This window comes from Poecilia latipinna, unplaced genomic scaffold, assembly GCF_001443285.1.
Source record: "Poecilia latipinna isolate Pla-1442-1.1 unplaced genomic scaffold, P_latipinna-1.0 Scaffold185, whole genome shotgun sequence".
NCBI lineage: Eukaryota > Metazoa > Chordata > Actinopteri > Cyprinodontiformes > Poeciliidae > Poecilia > Poecilia latipinna.
In genome coordinates, this window is record NW_015112801.1 from 220805 (window position 1) to 233553 (window position 12749).

The 12749-nt window shown below is 40.8% G+C and overlaps 1 protein-coding gene across 1 annotated transcript in view; it reads right to left on the minus strand.

Annotated features, from left to right (window-relative positions):
• Nucleotides 1-7: 7 nt before the first annotated feature.
• LOC106946299 (junctional adhesion molecule C-like) overlaps nt 8-12749 on the minus strand; it is a 37442-nt gene continuing 24700 nt past the window's right edge. The window contains exons 2-6 of the mRNA XM_015030521.1: nt 4902-4970; nt 4708-4821; nt 4484-4636; nt 3779-3981; nt 8-712 (exon numbers count right to left, since the gene is read on the minus strand). Of these exons, the coding sequence (XP_014886007.1) occupies nt 602-712; nt 3779-3981; nt 4484-4636; nt 4708-4821; nt 4902-4970 (650 nt within the window). The 3' untranslated portion in view covers nt 8-601. The remainder of the gene's footprint in view (nt 713-3778; nt 3982-4483; nt 4637-4707; nt 4822-4901; nt 4971-12749) is intronic.

Consider the following 12749-nt stretch of genomic DNA (forward strand, 5'->3'; position numbering starts at 1 on the left):
CACATAAAGACAGTTACAAAGTCAGCCTTCTGTCACCTTAGGAACATTTCCAGGACGTCCCATGAAAATCTAGAAACGTGTTTAACTTTAAACGGATTGATCACCGCAACGGTGTCTTCCTGCCTAAAACGTCAGACGGCTGCAGCTGATCCAGAACGCTGCTGCTCACGTTCCCACTAAACCACGGAGACGGAGCACAACACCCCGGTTCTAAAGTTCTTCCAATTGCTCCCTGTAGCTCAGAGAATATACTTTCAGATGCATTTGCTAGTTTACAAATCTCTGAACAGCTTAGCACCAAAATACATTAACGACCTTTAATCAACCTTTCAGACCACTCAGGTCATCTGGTTATGGTCTGCATGCTTAGAACCAGAACCAAACACGGAGAAGCAGGATTTAGGCTAAATCAAGGCTAAAATCCAGTCTGCTTAGAGCTACTTTTGTCCCTTAATCACTGGAACATTGATGAACTTATCTGAGGATTTTGATGATAAGCAACTTGACAAAACGTAGCGCTTGTTACTGAAAATGTGCTACAAAAATAAACATGACTGACTATTTACAACAGTGACAAACACGGTCTGTTTGATGGAGACAGTTAACACTTACACACTTCCATCTTCTGGGGTGCACACTGAGCATGTCCTGCATCGTTCTTCGCTCGGCAGTAATACTCGCCTGCATCTTCTTTTATGACTGAAGTGAATCTCTGCGTAGGGAGAGAGAGTGAAACACGTCAGAATAATACAGGCCCCTCCTGCGACTGCACTTTTCTTTTCTTCAGTCACTTGCTATTTAAGAACATCTCAACACATTACAGGATGAAGACTCTGGCTTTGCTTGGCACTGACGGTCACTACCAAAGAACAAGGAATGACTTTCACACCATATTAATGCTAACCACTAATAGACCAAATGTGACTTGTCAATCAGGCAAAGTTATATTTAGATGAGTAATTTAATTTGAATTAAACTTAAATAGGAAAATTATCTGCTCACTTTTCTTGACAAAGTGGCAATTTGGTTAAAGAATCCTTTGCTAATGCTCATTTCTTCAGGATTTAGTGCAATAAGGTTAATACATATGTTAGCATAAACAGGTTTTACTCCAGTTAGTTTTCATTTGTAGATGAACATACATCTCAGTAAATAGTGCTCAGCAGTTTATTGTCACGAGACAATTTGATTAGTATTTCACTGTCGACAGCATGAAGTCAACAATATTTCAGTTTTTTGCATCGACCTTTTCACTGCTACGATCTGTTGCTTCATTTCAAGCGTGTAAAGCAGTCGCAAAGTGTCAAGAAAAAAAGGATCAACAAATTAGAGTTAAAGATTTTCAACAAACATTTTAACTTTTGTCAATAACAGGTTTCAGCAGGGAAACATAGTGAGGAATTGTGCACGTCTCCATCTAGCTGCCAGTCATCAACAGCTAGTGGGACATGTGGATTTTAGCCGATACCAATTTTTTTTTTTTTTTTTTTTGTCTGAAAAATCGCTTCCCTACTTCAAAGCGTTTTCTGATGACGTTGCTTGTTTTAGTTAAAGTTGTTTCACATAACCAAAGTCAAATATTTACTTATCCCACCAACATTAACTCAATCTGCAGCTTTTGTCCCATTTTTCTGTTGTTACGTGTGCAGACTGGACACACTAATAGGTTTAGTAGTGACACAGTACCAGTAGGAATGTGTTTTAATGATTCCAACACAAAGTCAAAATAAAACAACTAACTTTAGCCATTAGAAAGTCCTGCAACAGATGGTCTAACCACGATAGAGTCCAGGTCGGAACAGCATGTCGGTCTGGGATTATGCGACATAGAGACAGGCTAAAGCCACAGCAGATCTAACACATGTTCTCCTGCATTATGCGTCCTGACTCGTGATTACCTTCACTAACTGAAGACAAGTGTCCCGTTTCAAAGCAGCACATACCAGCTTTTATATCTGTAATTCTGTGTCCTGAGGTACAATTGCTTCTTTTCTAAAGCATTTCACTTCATCTTTGTTCACAACAGCACTAAATGCATAAATGTTGCATATACAGGAGTGTTATTTTCCTTCTATATAATGCAATGTAAGGTAAGTTATAGTATGGTTAAAAACAGAGGTTGGGTAGAGTGGCAAAAAAGCTGCACACAAGTAGCAGTAGAACTACTTCAGCATATTTTTATTCAAGTGAAAGTAAAAATGATCCAAAATTGCTCAAGTACGAGTAAAACAAGTGTTTGGTAAAAAGGCCACTGATCAAATCATCAGTTATGCAATATTTAAAAATTACACCAAAGTATACAAAATTGTGGAAATTTTGGTATTTTAAAGACCAAAATGAATATAATTAATTTAAATTACAAAATTATAAAATAACAAAATCATGTAAAAGAAAGATTTTTCCAAATCCAATTCCAAGTTCTTTCAATATAAACATATGAAAACTTCAACAACTTTAACAAAACCTGGCTCACACTGGGCACGTTATCCGGATATTTTACTTAAGTGAGAGCAGCGATACTTCATAAAGTAAAAGTAAAAAGGTCAACATAGTGAAAACACTCCTAAAAGTAACCTTTCAGAAAAAAATTACTCAACTAACTGAATAAATGTAGCTCTGTGTAAACAGTGCAAAAGTAAACTCTCCATGTTCACCGTTTCTTGTGTTTCATTATGTAGGAATAACGATGCAATATGAAACTACCAGCTGCATTTCCATTAACCATAAAATTGAGCAAATTGAAATTACAAAAATGAATTTGCTTAATGGAAACATGCTAATTTTGATCTCTTTTTTTTTTTTTTGGCAGTATCAAAATGGGTTTATTTCACAAAACTGCAACGGAAATCGCTTCACACAATGTGATCAACAACCGGATGTGACTACTGGTGAAAACAATGAAGAAGACAACAGGAAGTAGTATGAGGATGGATTTTTTTTTGTTTTTTTTTTGGACAACGAGCAGCCGGCTCCACCAGAGCTCTCACAGCTGCACAGTTCATAAAAGGTTCCATGTTGTTCAAACATGTTGAATCTTTAGCAGCTCTGTGAAATCACAAAGTACAAAATCCCCAAAATGGCACATAGGTATGAGGGGTTTGTCGCAGCGACCCCTGAACGAGATGCCGACGTCTCCTCTGATGGCTGATAGATGATGAGCGCTAGTACCACGGCTGAATTATGAATGCATTTCATGAAACGATGCAACCATCGCTGCCATGATTTCTCATGACTTATTGCGTGAACAAGGTTATTCAAATGAGATTTTAATTTGATTTCTTATTTAATGAAAACAACTCAAGCGCAAAATTATGTTTTTGCGGCATCAATGGAATATTGACAAAAACTCCATTTGCAATGGAAATGCAGCTACTTTGACTTTGTTCTTAACACTTTACAGCTACTTTTTCTGTGAAGACTGGAACTGAGCGCTCCTTTTCGAACAGGCTAGGAGAGAAAGCGAGACAGAACTGAAGGAACCATTTTGAAATGTCTTTCGTCTTGACCGCTCTGCCTGGTTCTGAGACAAAGAGCAGTCGGCTGGTGCTGGGTCACATCTGACGGCTGAGAGCGCAGCAGTCTAAGCTGTGCTGGAAACTAACCTAGAATTGAGGAATGTGCAAACGAGGAGAGCAGATTCCTGTCGCGGCCCGAGCCCCTCGACTGCCTCCCTAAAATATCTGCCCCTTCCCCTGGGCATTAGGCCACTGTCCCCTCAATGCCCCGCCCACGCCTCGCTTGTGTGTCCTTGCCCAGACACGTGCACCCGCATACTGACCAGAGTTCCTGTTCCTGTGTTGAACGTGTATGAGGAGTTAAGGAATTTGGGACTGGACTTGGGGTCCTCTGGAATCTCCTCGCTGTTCTTGAACCACTGGTACTGAGACTTGGGGAAGCCCTCCTCCTCCACGCAGCTGAGCTCGGCTAACTTCCCGAAAGGCACAGACTTTGGAACGCTGCATTTTGGCACCACCGGCTTCACTGTGGTGGCACAGAACATATGACACGAATCAGGACAGTACATCTCGAGCTTTTACAGTCCAAAAGCATCACCGAGGAGAAACAAACTGATGTCTACAAATCAGCCCGAAGCTTTTAGAAAGGCCAAAAACTCGTGGGTCACTGAAGTGGCACCACTGACAGGACCTGGCGAAAACCAGCCAGAAAACGTCACCGAAACACGCGGCTTATGCTTTCTTTAGCTCTGCAGTTCAGAACAGATGCAGTTTCAGAGCCTTCCTCTTATAGCCCAGAACACGCCTTTGCAGCTGGGCAGTTCTGAACGCATCCTAGAGAGTATGCCACCCAGGTCAGTGCGACCTACAACAGGGTTTCACTTTACAGCATCCGCAGTGTGAAGTCTGCCTTTTAAGGGCAAGGTAGCGGCTCCTGCTCTGCGTTTCCTGTAGGTTTTTTTATTTTATTTTTATTTTCCAACAGAAGCACACAGAGTTCAATTGGGGATGAAAAGAAGCCGAAGTACCTCTCACTACGAGGTCGATCACAATCTCGTCAAATGACTTGGCGTCGTCAGCGGCGGTGACCTCACAGCGGTATTTGGCTGTGTCTGACCTTGTGGCGTTGGTTATCACCAACGTGGCCGGCTCTCTGATCACAGCTCTGTTCTCCAAGTCACCTGATGGGAGAGATGAAAAGAGTTGAACAACAAGCAGCAGAGAAACAGCAGCAGCTGACGTTGAGCCTTACCCGAGATCTTCCTGTCGAAGTAAACGTAACTCGGCTTGTTGTTGATGATCTTTTTCCATTCGATCCGTGGGTTTATTGTGGATATGGACTCAATCAAACATGACAACTCGACCCCTGCAAAGGAAGAGAAACAGCAGGTGATGAGTTCATTCTGGGGCCGTTTCGGGTTGTGCGTTCGGTCGTTACGCTCTTACTGTTAAATTCGTCTGTGGAGGGGAATTCCTCGCTTGTTTTTAGCACCACTGCCAACGCACTGAAGTAACCTGCAACATAACAAGCAGGGAGGCAACATAAGACTCTGGATTTTCATGATGAACTGATGATCTCGTGCTACATGTCCAATCCAAGCTGGTTCCGCTGATGTTGGCCTTGTTCTAACACCCTCCCCGGGGAAGGATTTCATGCTTGTATTCAATTTCACAAACATAATCAAAGGGAGCATAAAGTCTAAATCTGCGGGACAATCTGGACAGGCAGAAGTATTTCTCCTCGCTTTGTTACTGTCCGTCTTCCGGTCGAGTGTGTGCATGTCAGCGTGGGTGTGTGTGGAAGTTGAGGGTGGGGAGGGGGGAAGGTTGGGGTGTTGCTTCTATGCACAGTGGATAATTGTGCAGGGAGGCATGTGGCCTTTTCAGGGCGAGCTCACCATGGCAGTAGTTTAACTGCCTGCCGAGCCTCTCTTCCCCCGCCCCTCCTCACTGTCTATCTCTGGGCCTGATGCTGCTGTCCATGTGGGACTAACAGTGCAAAAACACCCCAGAAAGATGTGAAGGATGGGGCGGTGGGAGGGGCCTCCGCTGAATCATCCTGACAGCCCATGGTCCGCGAACAAATTCGTGGAAATCACTTCCACATGACTGTTAAGCGAAGAACGCGCTCATCAACACTTAGATCTGCTGCGATCTAAAATGATGGCCTGGCTTTTGGATGCAGGGTCACTGAAAATCTATTTCCGTCAGGCTATTTTCTACTGAGCATTCATATCAGCAAGATGCTGCTTTCTCGACGAGGATATGTGGCAAGCATTGGAAGAGTTCAGGCCCCCAAAAAGTCACGGCGAAGCTGGACCTGAACCACCAGAACTTCGAGGCGTAGGAAGGGCTGAAGAACCAATCAGTGAAATATAGAGAGATAGACATGATCAATATTGTCACCGTCCTACAATAATGGCCTAAAAAGATGACTTGGAGGAAAAAAAAAAAGACATTTGGCAAAAGATTACTTAGGCCAGAACTATATTAGGAAGGTGACAATGTTAATATATAACATGTTTGATAGAATATTCAATAATTTCTCTGAACGCCGATCCAGAACCGCATAGCACATAAAAAATGGAAAGGAAAGGAAAAAAATGTGGATAACACAGGAAAAGTCAAGTCACCAGTTTGGCAGTATTTTAGACACTGATAACACAAAAATAATCAATAATTAACTAATACGAAACAACAATATTGTGATATGTTTTTCAGCCGTGGTCCTTTCAGGTCGGGGATGTGAAACTGAACAGGACGGGCCACAAGTGTGCGACGCCACCGGTGAATGTCCTCCAGTAGAAATGGTGCAGTCAGCCTCTAATTAGCGGTGGGGGGCTTAAGCCCTCTGATTCAAAGGAAAGCACTCAAACAGGACTAAAGTGACCTCAGCCAACTGGCATCTGAACACACAGCAGAGTCTACGGTCACCTGTTAAAGCAGACAAGCCTAAGCTGATTAGCCCAGGCTCAAACCCAAGATCATAACAAGATAGAAGCTTAGACTTAGCTGGTGCTCACAGCCACAACACAACACCAGCGTAAATAGGTGCTCACTAAGGGGAAAAACAAATGCACAGCAGCAGTTTAGGGTTTCGCCGCTGTGCCTCTTAACTGCTTAAAAAAAAAAAAAAAAACAGCAGCGTGGCGCGAAAGCAGAAAATGAGTACAACACCTCGGGAGGAATTTGTGTATAAAAGAGGAAAGGGCAGTATTTTGGATATTTAAAACAAACAACAACAACAAAAAAAACTAATAAATAATTATCAATTTGAACTGATATGAAACCCTTATAGTGTGATATGTTTTTCGGCCTTATCATTCAACCAAATAATAATAATAATAAAAAAACTGAGATCGAACTATTGGACAAAGAAATTAATGTTTGTTGCTGTCATAAGTACAACCTCAGGCTCCAAGTGTATGTAATGGTTAAATCTACAGCTATCACAATCTGTCTGTCTAATAAGAATGTCTATTTGAAAACTGTAATATTAACATTTTTGTTTACCATGAACTTGTGCCACTGACTGATTTATTGTTCAGATTTCTCTCCCATAATTAGTTCTTCTTTACCTACAAATGTTTGGCATGTAAAAGTCTTTTGTTGTCATCACAACACTGTAGTCTATCCGGGGCAAAGTGGCGTTCTGAATCTGCCAGCTGTATTTCTAGATAGGAATATTGTCCACCTATGTTCTCACACACACAAAGCCGTCAACAGTTTTCCCTCTGCTCTGACACAAGTACTGGAGTTTCCTCCCAGTCCACACACACGCTCCTCCTTGATTCAGCCAGTATTAAAGCAGATTAAGTACCTAAGTGAGCTTGACATGGAGATAAAAAAAGCTAGAGAGATGTGCCTTGAAAACAGCTGTCCAGGAAATCACATTAAGCCCCCACACAAAAGGACTGGCTTCTGGCATACTTCTAACCCTTGATTAGAAAAAATATATCCTTGTGTTATTATTTAAAGGCACAGAAGGAACATCTTCACAAGTAAGTAACACGCTACCCTAGAACTTGCATACACATTGTATACAGATTTGATTTACCAAAATGTAGTAGTTCATCAGTCAATTGTAAATTTACCAATTCATGATTCATTTCTGCCACGTTGTCCTCTGCTCTGTATTTCAAAGTAATCTATCTGATTATAAGTAAAATACCCTAAAAATGTTTTGTTGTATAAACATTTTTCAGAATATGTTAGCTGGATTTCTAGTGTCTGTCAATCCAAACTCTCTGCTCTGACGTTAAACCTCCTACTCATAAAACATAAAAAAGAGGCATAAACAGATTTTTGAAGATCAGATTGATGCATGTAAAAATATTGCTAAAGTAACCATCCAGAAAAAACTACCTTCAGCATTTCCCTCTAAGTGTTTTACAATTCAGCAAAAACAAATCCAGTAAAATATCAGGAAGTGCTGATGATGGGACATGGGAGGGGCGTTTCCCGCTCTCTTTCCAAGCACCTTTCTCCAACTGGGCCCAGTTCAGTTCCTGCTGGCATCTTGCCGTTCTTAAACAACCCCCTAACGGAGCCGGGGATGAGTCCACAGTCACTGTGATCGCGATGCAAGACAGCGGTGCAGATCAATAGCATTTAAATCATGCAGGTGCTCACTGACCTACATAGCAGTTTTCCTTTCTTGGTTCGCTACAGATGTGAGTTGTGTTAATCTGTAAATCTGCAAAGTTGTTTTTTTTTTTTTTTCTCTCTAATCTTCCTTGCCCACTCTATGATGGGCTCAGGCTATTCTCTGTAATCTTAGTGTAATGCCCTCATAACCCACTCTCTCAGTTTTACATCACTGAATAATACAGCAGGCCCGGCGGAGCGGAGGAGTTCTCCGTGCCGGCGCGCTGTAATGAGCTCCTCCTTGTTTGGTAGCGTCTCCTGGGATGCTGCACTTGTCTCCTACGCTACTGCTGCTGCTGCGAGACGACGCCGGCATCATAAATAGAAAGGTTCAATTAAACAACCAGTGATATTCCCCGTGGAACATCCAAACTTCATGCCTGTGGAGAACATTCCCACGCCTCTTTGGAAACTCGAGACATCAAAGTGGCTGCGGCCAGTTTTACGCTGCGATCAAAAGCTGGCATCGAAACTGTTCTGTTAATAATTTTTGACGGTTCTTATTTCATCTGTTATTTTATTTATTTAAACCTGATCAATGTAGATGGTTCCACAATGGTGTAACATACAGTAATCCTTTACTCAACAGCAAAGACTGTCATCACAATAAAATAAAGCCCTCTTCTCTGGTTGGTCTGTCACATCAACCAGGACGTTTCCAAGGTCAAGTCCGACAGATAATATACCATATACCTTTGGCTATACTTCAGCAGGGTGTTGTCAGGTGTTGCAGCTCTTTCCTGTAACATTGGTAAGAACAGGCATGTACATTTGGAGCCAGAACAGGCGAACAGCCGGTACACGCTCCACTGCTACTGCTACCTGAACAACATGGCCTACATACTACTGATTCATATTCAGCACCTTGTTTCACTGTTTCAACACCGGCAAACTAAGTAGCTTGGCTGGTGACGAGTCAAAGCCGTTCACTGTGGGGGAGAGAGAGGAAGACTGGGACAGCTGAGGAAGACTCCACTGGGATCAGTGGTTTTTATTCTCCAGTTAAACCTGTACAGCATGACTCTGTGGTGTTTCTTCTCTGTAGCATCTTATGTCTATTTTTAATCCTCATAAAGGTGAAGTTATTACAGCCAATTAAGTAATTAAGGTTTTGTGCATGTGCACATGCATAGTATTATTAAATAGATGTAGTGATAAAAATGACCTGCAATGACGTAAAAATGTTCTGCTAAATATTTTAGTTCAACTATTAAAGGGATGTTATTGTGTTTCCTTCTGAACAAGTTAGGATAGGTCTATGGGCAATAAAAACCCAAATGGATGTCAAAAAGAAAAAAGTGCAAAAAATGAATTTTGCATCATTTAAATTTAAGAAACACCTTGCTGCAAATGTGCTGAATTTGACTAAAATGACAAACTTTAGCCAAAGTTAGTCATTTTACAAACTACTACACTAGTACTTTGTGTAGTAGTTTCTACACTTTGTGTAGTAGTTTCTACACAAAGTAGTAGTGTGCTTTGAAAACAGGCATATGAGCTTAATTGATAAATGGGACGTGAATTATAGCCTTAGAAGCATAAAAAGTGTCTTCTTTTAATTAATTTTCTTGAAAACTTCATTAGTTATTACTTAAATGTGTAATTTTCTTCTATGATGTATGAATTACAGTTTTTATCTGAGGTAGAGAGATGCCATTAGGGTGAGTTTGAACAAATCCTAACAAGAAATCCTCCATTTTAGCTGCTTTTAGAAATTTAAATCTCAAACAGAAACTGCTTATGTGGGTTAAAAAACAAAACAAAACATAAAGCTAAGTTGCTGAGCTCTTCCAGGTCACATAGAGGTTTGGAAATGATCTTGGCAGATCTAAAATCAGATGATCTGCCTGGTCAGCAGATTGTTACAGCCAGAAACCTCTGGCAGAGTAAAACTGCATAGTCGGACTGAGAAAACAGCAACAGGCTTAACAATGGTCTCTTCCATTGATAATTACTGTATATTTACAGTTTAAGTTGTTGAAATTAACTAAAACCAGCGCCTAGCCTGAGGATTTCTCAATTTTTCTATAAGCTCAGTGCAGAATGGCATCTGTCCACAAAAGGGAAGTTGACAGAACCTGAACTATAGCTTTAAAAAATGTTATGACTTTGGTCAACAAAGTCATGACATAAGATAAAACATCATTCAACATTAGCTATTCATTGTGAATCTCCTAATGATAGAATGGTAATGCTTCCATGATTTATTTTAATTCTAACCACTAGAAGCAGCTTAAAACATTCTTTTAAAATTATTATTATTAAATATCTTATTTGAACAAAGATATGCGTCACATAGTTTCTCCTCTAGGCTTACTGTGGAGTTTTCCATGGTCATCCCAAAGAAAGAGTCTCTGATGGGAATGCTCTTCTGTTCTTCACTCAGAACTGCTTTTATGAGGTGTAAATGTTTATGCTCTCACACAAACCACCACTAGTTTTATTCCCTCAATGTACGACTACCAACGGGTATAAATGTTTAACATCCAGTAATAGAAGAGAGGAAAAAACATGTTCCGCAAACTGAAACAGAATCAGCAATATGATGGTGACGATGCACGTCTTCCTGCAACATGATCATGACGCCGCGCTCCGGTTCCCATAGAAACACAGGGTGATTTCTATAGTAACAGAATTTCCACCATAATGAGGGTGACCACCAGTGAAATACACGTTTTCCACCTGTTCCCGTGGCTGTGGGAGGACGTGACTAAACGGGCCCCAGAACGGTTCGTTCATAAAAAAGCAGTCAGCTTGCGAGGTGATGAAGACAGGAGGAAGGCTTCGGAGCTGAGCTGGCATGAGGAATGACCCCGGGTTGTTTCGTCACTGCTGCGCTCATCCAGCAGCTCTCCTCCTTCCCCAGCACATCTTTCCCACACATCCACCTGCCTCTGCCTCTCTCCAAACCTCTTAAACATAGTATGAAGTAAAAATACGTAGGTTCCAGCAAAGCATGCTATTTACGCAATTACCCACATCAATGTATAACAGTGCTTTTAATACCAACAGAAAAAATGTAGTAAAAAAATAACAAGATATATAGATTATAACTGTTATAATGCAATTGGTTACATTTATTTTATTTTATTAATTAGAACGCCCTGTAACTCTGGTAATAGTTTCCAGAATATTGGATAACTAGCTGGATAGTTATTGAGGTTTTCTGCAGTCAGCTGCTTTGCACACATGCTGCTTGTGACCTGCCAGCTCTAGTTTCAAGCAGCGTTATCTGAATAAGATTGATGAATGGTGCTTCGCTGTCTGAGTTTTTACAGACCAGAACTATTTCCAAACAGTCAGGTGACTGACAGTGCCCAGCAACAGGTAGGCAAGGGGCAGTGGTGTGTCACTGACATCTCAATAAATGCAATTTAAATCATGGAATGGTGACAATTTCTGTAGCTGCATCTGAAAAGGTAGTTTTTAACTCTTAGTGTGCCAATTGTAACGGGGCTCCATTGCACTATGAGAAATTATGCCTGATCAACATAATTATAACTATAGATGCACGATACCGATACAGATATCTTAGGTTTGGTATCAGATGGCACCAACACCGTTCAGAAAAACAATGCTGAATTGACTTGAAACGTTTCTTATTTTAAACACAGACATAAAAGCACCAAATTACAAATTTATTTGATAACTCTGCACCAGTTAAATTACACCAATAGCTTCATAAGCTTGGTCAAGCATGTAAAAACAACACAACTTGGATTTGTTCAGTGAAACCGTGTAAAAAATAAATATGATGAAGAAGCTGAAACTGACAAAAATAACAGACAATATTGGGACTGATATAGACATTAATATCGAATCGGTGGCAACCACAACCTCTGGCTCCTCTTCAGAAAAGCACTGTTTGCTGGCAGATAAATATCCTTTGATGTAAAATGCTTCAAAGTATTATTATTACTATTATTACTTGGAGCTTGAGTAAAGAATACTCAATAATGAGGACAAACAAACATGTTTCTGTAGGTTTAGATCAGCCACTGATCTATCTGGCACAGTCTAATACAAAATGCAGATAAAGTGATGAAAAAGAATGTGCGTACAGGCGGAGAGGTTAAAAACAGCATATGGCTACTAGTAAGAAACAAAAGTGTCAGATGTTCCTTCAGCTGCTAAGCAAATGCCACCTCACTGGAGCTGAGTCCAGAGCAGCGCATCGCTCCAAGAGTCAGGAAACCTCAAGTGAATTCTAAAAATGCAGCTATATTAAACCTTCATATAAATGTATTACATACTGAACACGGGTGGAGTGGGCCGCTCAATTCAAGGTGTGTCATGGCATGACTGGCATAGGTTGACATGCTTCCAGTGAAGTCAGGAAGCAGCATTCCCTCTTCCCATTCATCCGTCTGATGGAGTTCTCACAATCACATAAACGACCAAAACAGCCACCAATTTAGGTGCAGTGACGTAAATTACTGATGTGGGAAAGATTTTAAAAAGGCACTAAAAGATCAGTGTTGGATATGTTTTCTATTGGCTGAAAGCTGATGATGTGGAAAAAGAGAGAAACAAAGGAGAAACAACCTGCTATAAAAAAGAGATTCCAGTAATCAACAATAAATGGTCAAAATAGGGCAGAAAAGTCTGATGCTGCTGTTTCAGATTCAAAACTATCAAACACTTTTC